The following is a 21,000-nucleotide window of genomic DNA, read 5'->3' as shown; positions in this document are numbered from 1 at the left end:
AAAGTACAAGTACATTCTGAAAATCTTCGCATTTCATGAACTATCTTTTTACAAAAACTGCTGTTGTATTTTTTGCCATGATGAGTCTCATAGTGGGGCAAAGTATTATATTCTTTAAGCACTGAAACCTGCTGTGAACACAATCAAGCTCACAAGTTTCCCTGTCACCTGCGTTGTTCAGGTGCTCTCCATCAGCACTATGATTGTAACTAACCCCCAGAGGACAATTAAAACGTGAATGCAGTTAATGTCTTCTCTGTAATTTTTTCCTTTTGGGAAATCATCCGCGGGCCGGATTGGAATCTCTGGTGGGCCGGTTTTGGCCCGCAGGCCTTACGTTTGACACCCCTGGTTTACAGGAATATAAGAGCCACCAAAGGTGTAGTTAATACCACTCACACATAACAATTCAATCTAAGTACAGCTGGTTGTTTTTACACCACCTTTTAATTAATAAATGCAGTAACTAGGCTAATAAAAAGCTCTCTTACAGCAAGCATGACTATCATTATTTATCATTTTAACACATCACTTAACTTGTTTGTCATTTTTCATAAATGGGTGAAAATACTGAAACAGACAAAAAGCTTAAAAACATCTCAAATGAGGGTGTCTTACTTTTTTCACCACCTTGATTTACTGGGTTTTTCAACTCTCCAGATCACACTCGGTAAGGAGGCGTTTTCTTTCAACGAAAACTTGAGCACACTGCCACCAAGCGGTCGAAAGGGGAAACGGCAGGTTGGTTTTAATGTGTTTTCATGAACTTGAGTACTACTGTACATGAATAGAAAAGAAACAATGTGAATACACCCAGTCACATTTATCCAATTCTTCAAGGTTAATCCTGCAGCTTTAACAAGGCTGATATTTTGCAGGGTAATCTTAACATTTTTAGACTATTTGTAAATAAAAACAATGAACAATTGATGGTTTTAAATTTATTTCTGCTAGTGTGGAGTTTGCAATTAATGCATTTATGTTGTGCTAGAAGCTGTATAAAGTTATTGAAAATTTAACAATTGAAAAAAACAAATACAGAAATCATGCTTGTAATTTTAAAGACCTTTATATTTCTATAAAAATGAGAACCATGTCCTGACGTCAGTATCTCAGGATCATCGCAGGACATCAGGTAACTTTACTGTAATATCTCACTCACTTTTATTTAGGAAGTTACTTTCGATATTTCAAGGTTGGAAGAAAGTGAGGTCTCGTAAACAAGGCATCCTTTGATTCAGCTAAGGAGTGAGGTGTCTGCTGCAAATGAAGATAACCAGGATGTTGTGATAAACATTTTGATTGTACTTCAGTTTGTGCTGCAAATCTTATTTGAAAAAGCTAAAACTTTCTATCTGAAATATTTTATTTATGTGTGAACCTTGATTAGCCCTCATCATGTGAAGAAACACCTCTCGCGGCTGGTTTATTGATGGAGGGAACCGTGACTCACCACAGTGTTATCTTGGTGATTGATGCGCACAACACAGTCAACCACACTACTCCATAGCTTTGTAAATTCATTTTATGGCATTTAAGTAAAAGGCATACATCAACAGTCAATCAGGCTCATTTGGCACAGTCCAAAGTGGGTCAGGGGGGAACAGCCAAACAAAATGTTTCATTTTCAGTCCGCGCTTCTACATCGAATCATTCCTGTGGACACTTTTCAGGTGAGCAATAATATGAGAGTAAACAAATACAGCAGCCTAATCCTACTGAAACAGGAAACAATGAGGGATCACACCAGACAATCCAACTCAGGAAGGTTTTTTTTTTAACTGACTTCATCCCTGTTAACAGTGTTTCAGGCAGAACTGCAGCAGGTGATGTAGAACTGAATGGTAAGGAAAATGCTGCTCTGAACTCCAAAAATGAAATGCTACATCAGGTTACAGAGAACTAAACTGTGGCACTACATTTACCGTAACAGTGTGAAGTCTCCTGCAATTTAATACTCTTTTTTTCTATCTGGGCATCTGATTTTTTAAATAAAAGTGTGTTTTGTTGAACAGTCTGGGGTGTGAACCCAGTCATGTCCTAAGGATGGAGTTTATAAGAGGACTTTGTCACTCGTGAGAAATTAAGAGATTTATGGACTATATGAATTTCCATAAATGTCCTAAAAGTCACTCAAAAGGAGTCAGATGCAAAGAAAAGGTGAAGCAGGTACAAACACTAGAGGAAAGAAGGGAAACAAACACAAGGGGGAATACACAGTATTTAAGAAAGAGCATGAACAACCTGACTTGGGAGAAATATTAAACACTGACGTCATCATTCCTGAATTTTTAAAATTACACACCCTGTACAAAACAATCCGCATCAATAGGCACTTCTTAAATAAGGTCTTTTTTTCATAGTTTATTTTGGAATTAGTTTGAAAACGGCACAGCAGAGCCACGATTCTTAAATCAAGGCGTGCTGGACGAGTGGCGGCAAGTAAAGCTAAATGCATTCTGGGCCTTGGAGGTCCAGCTGGGTGGAGGTCAGTCAGTTCTGTGTGGCGGGGGGCTGGAGATGCATATCAGGGAGGTGGAGGAGGAGGAGCTGTCGGTTGGATGCAGCCTTGGAGGCACGTGAAGAGTTGGATCTTTGAGGAGGGGGTGAGGGGGAGAAATGTGTTTATGACGACTTCTCTTTTCTTGCTCTGGGTGAATCAGCTCCATGAGAGTTTACTCCGTTTACTCCATTGGCTGGAAAAAAGAGACACATTCATGACTTTGATTTCACTCATCTAAAACATGAAGCGTATAAATGATTCACTAAAGATTACACGTGAGAAGAAAGTTTCATAAAAGTAAAGACAGCCTGTTTCTCTGACTCCTTATGATCACCTTTGTCTTTCTTTGATTTGCTCTTGGAGGGGACCTGTTTCTTTTTCAAGCTCTGAGCCTGGGCGTGCTCTCTCCACCGGCGCAGCTGGAAGTTGATAAATTTCCACATCATGAAGGCCTGAGTGAGGCAGATGGCGGCCAGGACAGTTATCCTGATGGAGAGGGGAAGCAGTCATGAATTAAAACACAACAGACGCGTGTGCATGTGAGTGGAGGCTGCTCAAAATCAGACACAAATTTAGCTTTCGTAGCTGAAAATGTTGCTCTATCGTCAGATATTCACGCACATTTATTTGCATTAGCATTAATGGATTTTCAAAACTCCAGATTTGATAATAGGGGGAGAAAAACTTTCGTTTGGCTGCATTGTGGTCACTTTCAGTCAAATTTATTGAGCTCACGTTGGTGAACAAGTCCTTCCTCTTTTATAAAACTGGCTTTGTTCCTTTATTCTTGAACCTGATGTAAACAGATGATCTTGATAGTAGCCCTAAATGTTGAATGTGCACATTGATTCATATCAGCTACACTGCAGCTGTTAATTTTGTACCTTTTGCTGCATGTGAATTTAAAACACGAAGAAGGCACAAACTACTTCAGTGAGCAACACTATCAGCAACTCTTACACTGAAGCTACATCAGAGTGTATTTCTATGTGGAAGATTATCCGAACAGGACATGAAAATTCGAGGTTTTCAGCACTTTTTAAACATTATGTCTAAGATCAAGTCGTCCTGTTCTTCCGTGCAAACACTCTTACCGAATGAAAAGAACATTAAAGTTTCCTTCAGCCAAACTGAAGCCTTGATTCTCCGCGTTGGCAAGGCCAAAGCCCACGGTGAGGACAGACAGGGACAGAGTGAGCAGCCGTCCAAGGACAAATAAGACCGCCCAGATGGTGAAGCTGGAAGACAGAGGAGAAGAAGGACACCATGATGCTTCACGTCTTTTAACCATCAGTTATTTCTATGGAGTGAAAAATCATTGATTCTGCTCATGAGGACTCACCCAGTCTGTCTGTTCTCGTTGCTGAAGTAGACGAGGCGAGAAACGTGGAACAGCAGCTCGACAAAGTAGTGCAGCACGAGCAGGACCAGACCCAGACGGTTCAGACTGAAAGACAAGGAGGAGAGAAGAAACCCCTTTATTACCACTGAAACAGCACAGCGGGCGACATTAACTCACTCCTCATCTTCATTATTTGACTCTTCTTACTTCAGAGCATAGGCGCCTGCAATGTGGACCAGGTAGAGGGATATGTACACAAGCTGGCGTGGAATATCCTCCTAAACAGTAAACACAAAGAAGGGGAGGACTAAATATTTACAGCAGCGTGGCTCTGCATGCAGAATTAGGCCGTGACAGTATGAATCTTTGAAACAATGTAATACAACCAAGGAAGTCAAACAGGAAAAAGCCTAGGGGTGCAAACAGAAGCTACACACAGACACACAGATGCACGCACGCACACACACACACACGCACACGCACACACACGCACACACACATGCACACACACGCACGCACACATGCACACGCACACGCACACACTTACTTTCTTTGTCTTTTGGAAATACAGCTCAGGGAGAGAGTGCAACCAGTAGCCCAGCTGACAAATGTAGAAGAATTTCATCTGGAATCTGAAGGATCACCAAAATAAAAGTTTAATTTAGTGGTTACACTTTAAGTTCTTGAAAACATGAACATAGTAGCAAAGTTTTCTTGTCCCAAAGAATCAAATACTAATCAACTTACGGCATCAGTGTATGAGGATAACCCTCCCACAATGTGACAGGATTGGACAGAAAGTTTTCCTAAAAAAACCAAAACAAAACATTTAAATCTCATGATGAAGAATAATAAAGTTTTAGGCTAATAAAGAATGAGCTGTATATACGTACAGAGAGAAGTATGCTTGCGCCCCAGCCAAAGGAGAATAAGTAGAAAGCGCTGAGCTGTCCCGACTCGTTGAACTTGCTGTGCTTCGTTTTGGAGAAGTGCTTCTTCCTGTTGATTTTCTACAACACACGAACAACAAGAGATGATATACAGAGCTGTTTCACAGAAATTAAACTCTGTGCACTGGAGGGTGTGTCTCACTTACATCCAGCACATACTCCTGGATGATGGCATGCATGATGATGGCAACCAGCATGTAGAAGAAGATGGTAGCCAGGTCTTTGATGCCATGGTGGAAGTGGTTCACTGCCGTCTCCTCTGGGCCTTCTGTAGCTCGACAGAGACATAAAAACCAACAAAATTAAACTTGCTTTATCTTAATATAAAAAATAACAATTAACACAGGTTTTTAAAGCTTCAAATAAACTGCTGAACTGCCATTTTAACTCAGCTCAGTCAGGTGATTCACAGCTTTAATTACCTTAATTCCTCAGGTGAGGTATCTGGATTAGTGAGTCTCGACTTTGCTGTATTACACAACTCAGAAATACCAGAGTTATTGACTGTTCCTGCACCGTCACACACAAATAAAGCTCCTCTGTCTGTCCTCAGGTCATTTGTAAAAGTCAGCACAGATAGACAACACAACCCTGTGACTGAATCTGGCCCACTACAGAGAGATCTGGCAACTGTTTTTATTTGCCTGGCTTGATACACGCTGTAAATAAGTGACAGAGCGAGGTAAGCAGTGAGGTCTCTCAGATAAGGACTGGATCACCAGACTCGTACTTCTCTCCACAGTATCAGAAGTTGGCAAAGAAACTGTTAACCTTGAAATGAGCAGCACTTGAATTGAGGGGCCTATATTACACCTCAGCCCAAATTCAGCCGGCACAACCTTGCCACAAGAGAACTTTATAAATCAAGCGGACTAAATTTAGCTCCACAGAGGGGAAAAAAAGACGCTCTCAAATGGGTTTTGTGTTAGGCCACGCAAGTACCGCTCCAGAATCCAAATGAGAGGCTCCCAGACAGACGGCTCGAAGATAACACTGTATTATATGAAGGAGCCAAGACGCACGCAGACTGACAGAGCATCATCATCATCATTTAATCATTTAATCACCTACTCACCGTTTGTTGATATGGTGACGTTGTACTGAACTGTTATGAACAACACTGCAAATTTTGAGGTGACCTGTAGAAAAGAAGAACACATCAGTACTGAGAGCATGCACGTTTACATTATCAGTGTGTAGCAGTCGTTTTAATAAGCGCAAGAACAAACACTGCAACAGAGAAACTGCAAATGTGACTATATGAAGATTTAAAGATTCATATTTAGATATTTCCATACACAAAGATAAGACAGAAATATTACACTCTATGTGATTAATGCAATATAATCATGAAAAATGGACTACAAGCTCCCTTTATAGTGCTGATAGACATGAAAAAAATGAAGGAAAGTCTAAAAGAATATCATTACTTCCTAAGACATGACATTTTTGGTGTAAAATGGGTCAGTGTTCTTGAAGAGCTAGGGTCATCAGAGCCTTTGCAACTGCTGCCCCGGCTCTCTGGAACTCTCTCCCTCCACACATCCTCAACTCTGACTCACCTCAATCATTTAAAAACCACCTCAAGACCTACATGTTCAAAAAAGCATACAACACATGACCTCTACCCCCACCAAGGTGATCAAATTTTTGTATCTAAAATAAAAATTGAATCTTATTTCATCTGTCATAAGTAATTAAACATTTAAATAGTTAAAGAGACTCCTACTTTCTGCAGAAAAATAAATACATTGCACCTGTCGAACTCTACGCCTCATCATTTGCCAAGGGCAGTACTATTCGATATTTTAATATGCAAAGATAAGACACAAATATTACATTATATGTGATAAATGCAATATAATCATGAAAAATGGACTACAAGCTAATTCTTTAGTGCTGCTAGGTATGAAAAATAAAGGGAAGAATAAAATAATCTAAATACTTCGTAAGAAATGGCATTTCAGGATCAAAATGTGTCAGTATTTTTGAAGAGTTTGGGTTGAAGATGTATGATGGCCTATAAAAAGTATACATCTAAAGAAATGTGGTGAAAAAGCAGTAGGTAGAGGTGCATCAAAACAGAAAAATAAGAAGGTTTAAATTGGAAGTTGCTTCTGACTCCTTTACAATAAAAGAGCGAGGTGATCAAATTTTATACTTATATTCAAATAGAAATGTAGTTAAAGTTCATCTGACATGAGCAATTATCCATTTAAATAGTTAAAGCTACTCTTAATGTAAACAGTGCAAGTATTAGCCGTTTTTTTAAAAATGCACACGTATTTTATTTTGAAAAACACAAACAGGAAGTAGTTAAAATATCGCTCCCTTGACGCTAATGGCGCTGCTTTTCACTAAAAATGAAACATGCTATAAATGAAACATAAACCTGAGTGAAAGTAGAACAGCATGAAGCAGTACAGACTCGACCACACTGTGTTATAATGTTGTTGTCAATCCTGCAGCATCGAGTTTCATTTTAAAGACTGAGGGGAAACTTTGGGTTTGTGTGATGATGACAGCCCTCTCAGTCACTGTATGATTGCCACGTAACACATCTACGCATAAACTCACCAAGCACAGGGTTGCTCAATTATATGTAGCCGAAGAGGTCGAGACACTTTTGCAACATTGTAACACTCAGATCTTTGTGTGAATTGTATTGCATGTGAAAAAGTTTGAATATAAGGGCCTGCGGAGGGACGATTTGAAATATCGATTTTTAACATGGGGAGCAGCCAGCTGGAGAGAAGACACTAGTTCCCACATTACTTTAATAAAGACAAAGTTATAATCAATCTGAAAGCATATTTATCGATGCTAGATTGAGTCGATAATCTTATAGATTAAAAACAAAAGCGAGGCCAATGCGCACAGAAAACTTTCGATCAGAGAGGAAGTGAAGAATCGAGATCAGACAGCCATGTCAGTTTCCAGGAGGACAGATGGAGAGTTATTTCAGCCAGGAGTTTGTCCTCTGAACCCAGCCAGCATCCCTGCGTGATCCGCAAGATAAAACCCAGTCAACATGTGGACGGGACTCACCTCAAAAATGAGCCCGAGCAGGAACACCATAGCAACACAGGAAACAATATCTGCATGGTTCTGGATGACAAACTCATGGCTCAGCACCGGCGGGTTCTTGCTGGTCTTCTTTCGGATCCCCATGTCCACACACTTCGAGCCAACTTCGTCTGTCCTATGCTCAGCTGCAGAGGGGTTCTGTCTGATATTGTTGATCTCCTTCTGTGATAGAAACGCTCAAAGCTCCCTCCGGCTCGCTACAAGCAAAGGGCCAGGCAGCAATTGAATGGCGTGTCACTCTTCTGCTAGTGGGAGGGTCCACGGAGAGAGAGACGCAGCGTATGACCAACGAGACTCTTTACGCGCAAGAGTCAAACATCTGGGGCTCTCCATCCCCACCTACAGGTTTGGAGGAGGAGAGTCTAAATGACTACACCATACCACCATGAAAGTGTATTTTTTGCATGATTTCTTTCCTACTGAAGAGGAAAAGGGCCACTGAACAAAAACTTTTCTTGTAAGACAGACAAACAAAAATATATATTCATTTTTTAGAATATTTTTTTTCTCTCCAACCCGCCAAAATTCTCAAAAGTAAGTAAGAATTCTGACCTCTTTTTGAATTGTGTTATTATTATTATTATTATTATTAAAATTAAAATAATAACAATAATAATAATAATAATAATAATAACAATAATAATAATAATAATAATAATAATAATAATTATTATTATTATTATTATTATTATATTGTTGTTATTATTACCACCACTACTACTACTACTACTACTACTACTACTACTATTATTATTATCATTATTATTATTATCATTATTATTATTATTATTATTATTATTATTATTATTATTAATATTATTATTATTATTATTATTATTATTATTATTATTATTATTCTATCTGTCATGTTCTTATCATGTTTGGGCTTGGGCTTTTGAGGGGGTCTTCTTATTCTTCTTCTCCTTTATTATTTTATGTACAGCACTTTGTTTTAAAACGTCATTGTATGAAAAGTACTTTACAAATTTGCTTTATAAAGTTGTTTTGTGAATTAAGAATTTTACCACAATAGGAATATTATTAAACAAAATGTAACATCTTTGTTTTGCATTAAGATAAGATAACATAAGAAGTCCTTTACTCGTCCCACAACAGGGAAATTCAAGTGTCACAGTAGCACTATATATATATATATATATATATATATATATATATATATATATATATATATATATATATATATATATATATATATATATATTATTGGTTATATAGTCTGACCACTGAAGGAAGAAAAGACCTGTGATATCTCTCCGTGAGACACCGCGGGTGAAGAAGTCTGTCACTGAATGAGCAACTTATTGTTGTTATGGTCTCCTAGAGAGGGTGTGACGTGTTGTCCATCAGAGAAGATAGCTTTGCTATCATCCTCCAGTTAGCCACCACCTCCACAGGGTCCAGACTTAACAAAACAACAACAAATCTTAACTATATATATGATACTCAAAAACTGGTATTGCATGCTTTGAACTATACATGAATTATCTCCCCAATAAGCTTTTCTATCTAAATTAAACCTCACCCTGAAGAATTCGCTACATGGAAAAATATCATTAATTGTCCTGAAATTAACTTCTTTCATTTTTGGTAATACGGGAATAACTAGTCTATCTAGAACTAATTTTGTCCGAGTTTGATTTGAAACACTGGACTTCAAAAAAGAAAACAAGAAAATCATAAGAAGACACTGAATTGATTGGTCAAATTAGCAGAGAAGTTGCAGAGGTTGACCAAACTACAAGGTCATAAAAATTATGCAGGAATAAGTGATATTTGAGTAAAGTTGTGCAATCGAAATTTCACAACTTCCAAGTGGGATTGTTACATAAAGCTAAAGCTAACAGCTTGTTAGCTTAGCAAAGCAGAAAGGCTTAAAAAGAGGAAATAGGCGGGCTATACAAAGGTGAATTGTTACATATGTACTTAAGGAAAATATACCAAAGTAAATTTAAAAAAGAAAGACAGGAGGTAGCGAGGAAATAAAGATATATAAAAATAGCTTTAAAAAATACACATATATATTAAAAATAATAAAATAATAAAAAAACAGATAAATAAAATAGGATAACAATTAAAAATAGGATAATAATAATAAACATTTAAAATGAAATAATGTAATTTATAACATAATGAAAAAACTTAATTGATAGAATCAAAAATATGCAGGACTTTGTGTATAGTATATATAGACAGGTGCTCTTTTGCACATATGTTTACATAAATATATCTGCACACACACAATCACACAATTGAATAGTGACAAAATTATCAATTAAATGGTTAGCTAATTAAAACAACATAGGTTAAAAATAGTAAATATCAATTCACAAATCAATATCTTGGCTTATACCATAGTACATTATCAAAATACTAACAAGGCGCCTTAAATTTTAAGAGAGCAAGGTGAGTTATAGATCTTAGAACTTATTGCAGCTTACATGTTAGAAATTCATTAGTTAACTGCATACAGTTGAGTAGCAGAGTTAAAAGCTCAGCTGGAAGAGGATCAGTAGTTCCATCTTTTATGTTTAGTCAGAGTAGATTTAATGAACATATGTATGTAGTCCAGGGTGTCCAACTACTTTTAAACTTCTCTTGATGGAGTCGTACAATAAATATAAGTTTCTCCATCATGGAAAGGTCATGGATCACATCTATCCAGGACCTCCAACATGAGGTGTTTTTATTTCAGAAATTACTGCAGGTGTACTTTTCCATTGCTGTCTGCCAGCTTTACCCATTCCTCAAACTGTTGCAAAAAAATGTCCTTAATTTATTTATTTTTTTCCTTTATATAGGTCGTGTCCTCCCCATTGAACTCATTTGCACCATTATACAACTTAGAGGTGTTTCTCAGACCTGGATCACAGCTATATAAATGCCTGAATTTGTTCTATCTAGGTTATCTTTTTTTATTATCGTCTCAGTGTACTGTCTAAGTTGTAAAAACCTGTTAAAGTCTAAGTTTGTTAGGCCAGGGTTATCTCTTAGCTCCTGAAAACTATCAGTGTATTTTACCAGGTCTTTATTCAACCACTTTTTAAAAGTTATGTCTGTGCTATTGGTTATTAAATTTGAATCATAAGCTTATTATCTGAAATCTTCAAAAATTATTTTAATTATTATCCCACCTACTAACTAAAGATGTAGGAACTTGTGTTATTTCAGCTTGTTGATGTGTTTTGCAATATAGCATTGCAATACAGAGTGGGGTGAACAATAGCTAAAGAGACCCTTAGCCTATTTTTGCCCACAGATACACTAGATACTACACTCTAACTTCACTTGACTTAAAGCTAGACTGTGCAACTTTGGTGGCAGTTATATAATAAGAGGAGTGTTGCTTATTAGAAGGTATTTATAACTGCATAATGACTCAACTATGCAGGTCACATAATGAAATCAAGCTTAAGTTAGGCTACTAACACTAGATACTAAATTATGAAAGTTTTATTTGTTTCTTGTGAATTAAATCTTAAATTCTTAAGAGCAGGAATGTGTAACATCTTCTTTCAAAAGGTTTATAGTTTCACTGTGAGTTTCATTGCCTATCAAATAAACACTATTCAAAACAATAAATGTATCCCAGTATTTTAGGCGTACAGTTTTGGACTGTGCATTACAGGCCTCCTGGTTTCCGATGGCCACCCACACTGACTGCAAATGCTTGGATTACAGGAAACCACAACCTGAGGTGTGGCATCATCATTTCTGTTTACAGCACCCAAAAGACATGCTTGTCTTGTGACACTCAGCCAGAGCTTTGGGGATGCCTGCATTTCATCATTGTCCTCATTTTCTAGAGGAAAGAAGCCTATAACAAGGAATTCAAAGTATGAACTGTCACACAGTCACACACACACCTCCATGCACACAGGCACAGTGTCTATTGTGTAATCATGTTCTCTGCTCTCTGTCAGAGAGTCAGGGGGAGGAGTTTGAGTTTCAAGGAAGTGGAAACAGAACAGCTGCATGCATAAGTGTTTTCTTTTGGGACTCTACACACCTGTCCAACATGGGCGCAATAATCTGGTGAGAAAACGTATGTATTTAAACTTTGATAACTGAAGGATGAAATTGGGAGTCATATTTTAGCTAGGAACCTTTTTAAATAATTTAAGTGCAATAATTCAACCTGACTATGGTTTTGTTTTATGTGAGTAGAGGAACAGAAGTGTTTGAGAGTGTTATACAGTGATAAAAAATGAAGCTAGTAAATGTAAAAAAAAAAGCTTCACATGTTTCTTCTAATTTGACTTAAAGGTCTAATGTAAACAGGTGTGTGTATGTTAAGTAAGAGTTAGGGAAGCACTTGTTATCATGTTCTAATTTCTGCTGATAACAATGATTATTTTTCTGTCACAGCTGTAACTATGTCATTTATCAGGACTCCATATAATAAAGTGTTTATGGTGGAGATCAAAGGGCAGGAGACTCTGACATAACATCTGTTTTAATTTAGCCGTGATAAATCTCTGAGGATTTTATTTCTGTAACTCTCTTACAGATTTGCCAAAATGTCCTCTGAGCTTCTGGATTCCAACACAAACGTGGCCACAGCAGATTTTCTTCACAATCTTCATATATCAACATTTCTTCCTCCATCCAGAGAAAATCTTTGACAAAATGTTTAACTCAGACAATCAGTACACTAAGCTGCGATGGATATTAACCATCGCAGGACTCTTCTTTTACGTTGTGGACATTTGGACGGACATTGCACTTTCACTGAAATACCTCTACGAGGAGCATTATGTGTGGAGTGGACTGACTGCAATGTTTGTTCTGACTGGGATAGTTGTGACGCAGATCTTCAGCTTTGCCTGGTACATGGACGACATGAATGATATCATGTCAAACCCTGAGGGGAAAACTACAGTGTTTGGCATGTCTAAAGGGGGACTTGCTGCTCTTCACGTATTTGGCATGGGCATCTTCACCAGGTATGGATGAACAATGAAGGCCAAAGTCGTGTCAATGCTATTATACCTGCCCAAAAACACGTGCTGCAAGGTTCCATGTATTAAGGAGTGTCTGCATGTTTAGAAACAATATGTACAGCATGTTAATCACGCACGTTCGTGTCCTGGAATGCACAAACTGGAATAACTGCATTTAAGCTGCAAACTCTGAGCTGAAGCCTTATGCATACACCCTTGTCTGTACAGCAGTGAAATATGAAAGTAAAAAATGAATCTAGTAATCATTCAGTTTTTATCCCTACAGAGCCAAATAACATCAACAGTTGCATATCAATAACAAAGCAGGCCAAGGATTTTAATTTTTATAATATTAACAAAAGAAATCCAAACTGTTTGCACCAGTGATGAGGGAAAGGTTACTTTGAGCAGACAGATACCTCGAACAGAACCAGACTCATTGGTGGAAACTCCTCTGCCGTGACTGTCTGGGTGAGAAAAGGGGGATAGATAGAGAGACTGTAAGAGATAGACCGATAGAGACAAACAAAAAAAACCAGACAATCAAATGTATTGCATTGGGGTAACACAAAGTTCCTTCTAACAGGCAGAAACCTTGAGGAGAACCAGACTTATTGCGGTCTGAGCCAAGAAATGTTGAAGAGAGATAGAGAGACAGATACAGACACATAGACCTGCAAATGTTATGCATTCATGTAATAAGAAAAAGTTCCTTCTAGTAGGCAGAAACCTCAGGCAGAACCAGATTTATCCATGGACAGCTATCTGCGGTGACTGTTTGGGTCAGTAAAGTGAGAGAGAGAGAGAGAGAGAGAGAGAGAGAGAGAGAGAGAGAGAGAGAGAGAGAGAGAGAGAGAGAGAGACCAGACAAACAGGGAGGTACTGAGAAAGGCAAACAAGCAGAAAACAAATATTGTTGTTGTAACCATCTGACTGACTTTGTTTTGAATGTGTTTGTCTCCAGGTATTATCAGCTGCTGAAAAAGGGCTTCAGAGTGGTTTGGAGGAAAACTAATTTATACACAGTGGAAGAGGGGAGGGAAGAGCACCACAGACTGTTTTGCCTGGCGACTGATCTGAGCATGCTCAAACTGTTTGAGGCTTTTCTGGAGAGTGTTCCTCAACTTCTTCTGCAGCTCTTCATAGTGCTGAGCGTGGAAGGGTGCTCAGTCATGCAGTGTAAGTAGAGGAAGAAACCTCGGGCATGTCATGAGTTTACTGTATGATTATTTATACCACAGTGTTTGTATCTTTCAGATTTATCCATAGCATTCTCCTTCTTCAACATCGCCTGGGCCCTGGTGGATTATCGCCGCTGCCTGCGCAGGTCCCTTTCCCACATGAATGAGATGCCCTCTGGTCTCCCCACAATCATCTACCTCCTGTATAAACTCTGCACCATCACCAGCCACATCCTCAGCTTCACCCTCCTCCTCATTCTAAGCCCCTTCAGCACAATAGCCTTCACCGTCCTCTGGCTGCTGTGGACCATCTGGGCACATCTGCTTCAAACCAACTTCTGCTCCTCCAGAGGCCTCGAGCTTCTGTACCGATCCGTCGTTGGAGTCATCCTCACGTTCACCTTTTTCAACGTCAAAGGAAAGGACACCAAAGTGGCCATGACACTTTACTACTTGTTCTATTGTCTTGTCAACATTTCATCTCCTTTGCTGCTGGTGTTTTTGGGGCCAGATTTTGAGGCGGCCACGTTCCTCCTGACGGTCAGTGGTTTGATTTTTGGAGGTTTGGTGCTGGGGTTGGTGTGTCTTGGGCTTTACTACCTCCTCCTGCATCCCAGGGAGAAGTGGCGAGAGGCCGACGAGGTGGATGGTCTGGGAGGGGAAACCGAGACCACGAGGAGAATAAGGAACTTCCTTCAGCCCTGAGGGATGATCAGTTAAAGCCTGGTCATGAGGGTGTAGAGAAAGACTATGTCACTATTATTGGACAAGAAAAATAGTGCCTGTAAAGAAGGATGTCACCTGGATATTGTGCTCTTACTGCTGCTATTAGTCATCTTATCATTTTCTGGGTTGAGATTTCACTTTAATTGTTGATAAAAATGTCTAACTTTGTAATTTCGAGCCTCATTGTTTAATGTATACCGTTTATTTATTCATGTTTAAACAAACCTGTCAATAAACTGCAATGTTTATTTTCATCAGACATACACAAGTTTTTGTTATTATCCCAAAGGACATCAGAGCATTAATAACAGATACTGTCAAACTGCTTAGTTTGTTATTCTGATGCAGTTTAGTTGAGTGAAGCTCATCATAACTAGGCTTCGGTACCAAAAACCGGTTCCATTTCAGAAACGATTCCAAATTTCTCAGATTCTAGGAGTCGATAAGGAACATGCATTTCGGTTCCTCTTTTCGATTCAGGATTAAACCTCAGTAACAACTCTGCAGCCCACAGAAAGTTTTTCTCATCTGCCAGGACCTGCTGTGTCTGTGTAACATTACATCACATGTGACACAGCACGTCAACAAAGTCACGAGTAGAGGATCATGACCGACCAAGCGGCAACCTCCGGCTGCAAGTATAGATGCCAATACGGAAGTGTTAAAAACTGCAGTTCATCGAGTGTCCGCTTGAGGCTGGCAGTAACGGAAACCACATACACACAAATTGAAAATAAACACGTTTACAGCCTGGTACAAAAAACAAGTGTAGTCTGGATAGCTCATTTCTCGATCAGCACACACTGTACGGGGGGTGAATTTTTTCAGAACTCAGCAGTTTAGAAGATGATAAGATTACAGGTTACGAGAGGCACAGCTGACTTCATTGACAGGTGGGAACACTGTTGGATAGGAGGCTCAAAGCCCGCCTCTTTACGTCACAATCGCTCAACAGCAGTTAGGTTTAGGTTCAACATTTCCAATATGGCTGCCACCGACAATTGGCCTCAAAACAGCGCTTCAGAAACAGATGGGTGTCATCATGGATACTATGTCCATGATTTAAACAGTCTATGTGACGGACCGCAACAAAAAATCTGAAGTTTGGCGAAGGAGGAAACACGTCCATTATGACATTTACTTCCACATGGCATGAATTTGAGGGAAACTCTGTCTTCGATGTGCTGCGGTTCCTGTTCATAAAAACGACCCCACCGCAGCTTTAGTAACGTCCCGTCACACTCAGGTACAAAACACAGCTGAGCTCACATATGCGTTTATAACTAAATGAATCATGTCTAACAATATTAAATATATAAACTTGAAACTGTGTTCAAGAAGTGTTCATACAGCATGCACAGATATTTTCTCAGAGCCTGTAACACACATCTTAAACACAAGGTGGCAGTACTGTCTAGGCTGACTGGTGAGATCTTCTACTACTGGATCTATTTTGACAAAACTCAACTTATTACAGTCAGGAAACATGCAACAAAACATCAGAAGTAATCAGATTTCTTCTCTTTAAACATATTTAGTGCCAAGATGGACTAAATCTGACATCTCTTATTGCTCATATTTAAACTGTAACTCCAGATTTAGTGTGCTTCTTCCTTTTCAGTCCTTTGCTGATTGCTTTTGAATCTTAGCAATACCATACTCTCACTTCTTTCCTCCCACAATGCCACTTTAACAAATCATAACAATGTTTTTATTAAACTGAGGTGTAGGGTCAGGAGGAGTTAAGTCAAACCTGAAAGGTTCAAGATTTTGCTCAGCCATAGTCCAGCAGAATGGATATAGAGTATGCTTTCTCCTGCCCAAAATGGTCTTACTATAATATGACTGAATCACACTATAAATATCAGCTACTAATTTAACCTCTCTTAATCCCTCCAAAGGCAGCAACACCCTCCTCCTCAGAAATGATGCACACAGGGGTCATGGATGAGCTAAATAGAAATAACAAACCAAGCTCTAATTTTGTTTTGACTACCAGGAAAATATTGGGTGAGTCAAGCTGGGTTTTGGAGGACTCTTCCTGGCCAGGACGGACTTTAGGGGGGCTGGTTCAGTGTGAGCTCACCTGGGAGGAACGCTGACAAACCACAGGGTCGAGGGTGGACGGTTCCTGTCTGCCCCAACCCCCTTCCCTCTTCCTCTAAGTCAGAGCTTTTCACTTGTTTACTCCACAGGACCACTTTAGTGTTCATGTGTTGGTTGTGCTCTGTCAGAAACACTCTATAAAATGACAAATTTAAGTGAAGACCTTGCATCGGAGAGGAAATGAGTCACTGTAATTTAGTTACCACACAGACTTCAGCTTTGACTCTGGGTAGCTTACCTCTGGAAGCAAAAGGAGGATATTGCACCACCAACACCTATAGGAAAGACATGATTAGGAGGATAATAAAATGACTTCATCCTTTACATTTCACATGATAGATGCTCCTCCCTCTCCCTCACCGCTGTATATTTTCTTTGGTTGGTGAACTAATGCGATGTAAACCTGCCAGCAGGACTTTTATTGGGAGAAGATGCATGTGTCCATGGCTGGCGTCCTCCCTCTCTGTCTTGCTTTGCTTTTGTTGAGCCACTCATACTTTTGGCTGTGACTCACTGCCTGCAGCACTGCCAGGGAGCAGTCACAAGCCATTGGGATGAAACGTGTTGAGTAAAGCATTACCACTCTCTTTCTCTCCAGGAGAAAACAAGCAGAGAGAAGTCTGGCGTTGACAACCTCTCGGTAATTTCCACTTCTGGCACTGAGAGCTTTAATTCGCAGTAATCTCTCACTGTGATCTCGCTGTTAATGCACCTCCAAAAGAGGCTGGAGAGCGCGGTGAGAATTGGAGGAACTAATAGCAAATCAAAAATGATGGTACGTGACAGTGCAAGACAAAGATCAGGAGCAGCAGAGGCCTTCGTTTCTGCTTAGCCAAGGTCAGAAAAAGAAATTATGGAGTGCATCTTGCAGCACTCACATTCAAAAAGTGTCTACATAAACAACTTTGACCCCTGACCTCTCTTTCACCGTCACTAGCTTTCCACCAAATCTTATCTTTTTGTTTTCCATCACCACATCCTGTAACAGCCGGTCAGAAGGGGGGCACTCCTGGCGTACGCCATCCCCACAATTTGTACAGACACAATAAACCCGGAGAGGCAGGCTGTTTTTCATTAGGACTTCAAAGTCCATATAAACCATGATTAATGAAGTCTTGAGATGTTGTATGTCTTTAATTATTATGACTTGACTTGCTGCACCAGTGCCGCAGATGCATTAAGCAATGTTGGCGATCTGTACACATCTGCCTGGCTGCGTTTTTTGACATGGCAGCTTCGCCTCATTCTCAGAGAATTCCCCCGATGTGGAGGAAGGCGGGAGGGAGGGGGAGTGATGGGAGCTCCCTCTTTCTTGCAATGGCACAGGAGTTTCTTTAATCACTGTACATGCACACTTACAAATGAGTTTGGGCAGTGACAGATTGGAGAGCAGGCTGTGGATAATTACATGCAGCGGGCTGGTGTGTGTGATCAGAGCGTGGCATTGCGTTACTCAGAGGGCTCTGTAAATAAAGTCCTCCTGCAGAGAATGAGGATTTAGTTCAGGGCATTATCCTGGGTACAATAACCTTTGCATTGTTACGATGAGGACTCCTGATCTAGAGTAGTGATTGGTGTAGAATGGACAGAAATGAAACACCAAAGTCAATCTAGGCTTGAGCAGAACATTTTGTAGATGAGGTCAGTTGTTACCATAAAACTAACATGAGGCACCAATTACCCACAACAAGTAGTCAACTCTACAGACAATCTACTTTGGGTATTCTTTGGGACTTCAAATTGATCTTGTATTCAATGCATTTAACCACCATTGACCAGAACTGTCTCTTTAAAAAATGTGAGTGTTGATATTGTGTTAAAAATGAGCACAAGGTAATACTGTGTACCAAGTTGGTTCATAGTAGGGGGCGGTAGTGGTTCTTTATGCTGTTTGCTGTAAAACAGAGGACAGACGAAGAAGAAGCAACAGAAGCCAAAGAAGAAGACTCAGCTAGCCAGCTAGCCTATACCACAGTTTGTGGCTTCTACTGCAGTGCAAATCATGTTGGAGGAGATGACAAATTAAATCAAGGTACTCTGCAGGAAATGCAGAAACAACAGAGACTGCAAAAGGGAGAAAGTAAAACATGGACAGTAAAAGAGCTATCGATGTACATTAAGCCAAAGATATCAGAGTGGTCAGCTGTTTGTGGTCTCAAACACAAACTCTCTGTCCCTGTTCCTGCACCAGTTCTTGATTTTAATTTAGTTGGCATGTTGTTGTCAGATGTTGGACCTTGTGGATGTTACCAGTTTATCTGCTAATCTTTTTACCATTCTTTATTGGTGTACTTATTTTTGGGGCATTTTTTTGCATAATATAAACTCTCTTTTCACCTCTCTGTGTTCACGTTCAGAGTATTTGCCAAAGAAGAGAAGAACAGTAAACATGAAGATTCATCCGACAGATAAAGATGTTTCTTTTTCAATAAATATTGAGACAATATTGTTATCATACATTTTCTGGGCTATGATAATCATGAGGGGAAATTCTGATATCATGGCAGCCCTAATATGTGATATAGGGGCAAACGAAACCATCAGCAACAAGATCCTTTTTATTTTGTTATTTTACTGCCTGAAACTGCTGCTGGGGGTTATGTGCAGAAAAAATGATTAAAAGCATGTACAGAGAAGTTTTCTGCCCTTTTCAAAGATGCATAGGGAGTGAAACTTTTGACTGTTCAAAGAGCAGGACAAGTTTTTTTAAGAAAAAAATCTTTCATTTCAATGAGGCAAAATATGAATGACAGATACATGACCATCCATCCAGCAACATGTAATACTCTTGTAACAGCACATAGCTCTGTGTTTGGGGCAAACTTTTTATGCCATGCACAATACCTGTGTGATGAGAACAGGTAACTGAGCCAGCGACTTCAGCAACATTTGTACTGCCCTTAAACACCAACTTTTGAATATTTCCTCCTTGGAGCTGCCTGACATTCACACTGTCTCGTTCAGCTGCCATTCGGGTGGCTGGTGTTCGGAATTTTAACGATACTTGTTGAGGAAGGAAAGAGCACGAGTTAATCACATCCTGCTTCCACATTTTCCCAGCCTGTCAATGGATTCTGCTTCCAGCTTACCCTTTGATTTAATACCCTGATTGTTTGACATACACTGTAAATGATTATTTTATTGGCCAGCTTGACTCATAAACACTTCGTCATGGCTAAGCTAATGTAAAAACAAATGCTAAAAGAAAGAGAAGCTGTAAGTCATTTTGTTTTGAGTTCTGATGAGTGACATATAAAAAGGACTTCAAAGAATTGTGGGAGTAATCAAAGTGAGCGTGCTCTGGATTCTGCGTCATGTCCAGACTATGAGACGCAGAAACAAAGAGCTGAGGAGGAAGCTCATTTGTATAATCCTCATTTAGAACAGACGGTTTATGTTTCACAGTCATGGACGGAGAGCACTAACATAATAGTGCTACGCATCCTAGCCCTCACACACAGTCTGCTTCACACAGACGTGCTCACAGATAGAAAACAGAAGCCATGTTTGTGTTGGGCACGCTCCCACTGCACACGAGATGATGGATTATAGACTGTGCTTGTTTATTTATGCTGCGCTGAGTAGAGGAATATGGGTAAAGACCTTGTGAATACAGCGTATCTATAGTAAATACAATCAGCTCTGAAATAAGATTGCATATTATGAATGAGAAATGGCTTCACACACACACATGAAAAAGCAATGGGCTGCAATCAAACGCACCCACACAGTCTTCTCTTTTTTTCAGGGGAAGCTTGTCTTGATTAACCTGGCAGGGGGAACCTGACATGTTTTTCCTTTGACGTCATGGCCCGTTCTCTGAGTGGCTCAGTGGAAGCCATCAATTCTAGTTTGTCTGCAGTTTGTCTGTTTGAATTTTTTGCTAATCTGTATTATTCACTGATGTCCTGTTGGTCTTTCACAGGAAGTGCTGAGTGAAGACTTTTGCGGTGATTTCCACTCGGATCATACATCAAGCTTTCCTTTTCTTTAAACAAAATTTGCATGTCCCTGTAGTGTGCCTGTAAGACTGAGAGCTTCTCTTATTCTGAAGGGAACATGGTTTATTTCACCATAGTTTATCAGCTGACAATCTTCTGATAAGAGCAGGAGAAGAGCTGGATTATCAACACCATCCATGAAA

At 39.5% G+C, this 21,000-nt stretch overlaps 2 protein-coding genes across 2 annotated transcripts; one reads left to right on the top strand and one right to left on the bottom strand.

Annotated features, from left to right (window-relative positions):
• Window positions 1-1,507: 1,507 nt before the first annotated feature.
• On the bottom strand, window positions 1,508-8,163 carry tram1 (translocation associated membrane protein 1). Its single transcript, XM_034706580.1, has 11 exons — window positions 7,844-8,163; window positions 5,871-5,934; window positions 4,942-5,063; window positions 4,739-4,855; window positions 4,593-4,651; window positions 4,393-4,477; window positions 4,053-4,123; window positions 3,846-3,950; window positions 3,598-3,741; window positions 2,838-2,989; window positions 1,508-2,696 (listed from the first exon to the last, which is right to left on the bottom strand). Exons 1-11 carry the CDS (start codon window positions 7,964-7,966, stop codon window positions 2,626-2,628), a joined length of 1,113 nt encoding a protein of 370 aa, XP_034562471.1. The 5' UTR covers window positions 7,967-8,163; the 3' UTR covers window positions 1,508-2,625.
• Window positions 8,164-12,422: 4,259 nt separating this feature from the next.
• Window positions 12,423-15,004, top strand: xkr9 (XK, Kell blood group complex subunit-related family, member 9). Its single transcript, XM_034706719.1, has 3 exons — window positions 12,423-12,846; window positions 13,808-14,022; window positions 14,101-15,004. Exons 1-3 carry the CDS (start codon window positions 12,530-12,532, stop codon window positions 14,727-14,729), a joined length of 1,161 nt encoding a protein of 386 aa, XP_034562610.1. The 5' UTR covers window positions 12,423-12,529; the 3' UTR covers window positions 14,730-15,004.
• Window positions 15,005-21,000: the final 5,996 nt, after the last annotated feature.

The sequence above is a fragment of the Notolabrus celidotus genome, chromosome 17 (assembly GCF_009762535.1).
Source record: "Notolabrus celidotus isolate fNotCel1 chromosome 17, fNotCel1.pri, whole genome shotgun sequence".
Lineage (NCBI taxonomy): Eukaryota > Metazoa > Chordata > Actinopteri > Labriformes > Labridae > Notolabrus > Notolabrus celidotus.
Note: the sequence above shows the minus strand (reverse complement) of the source record. Positions and strands in the feature narration are given on the sequence as shown.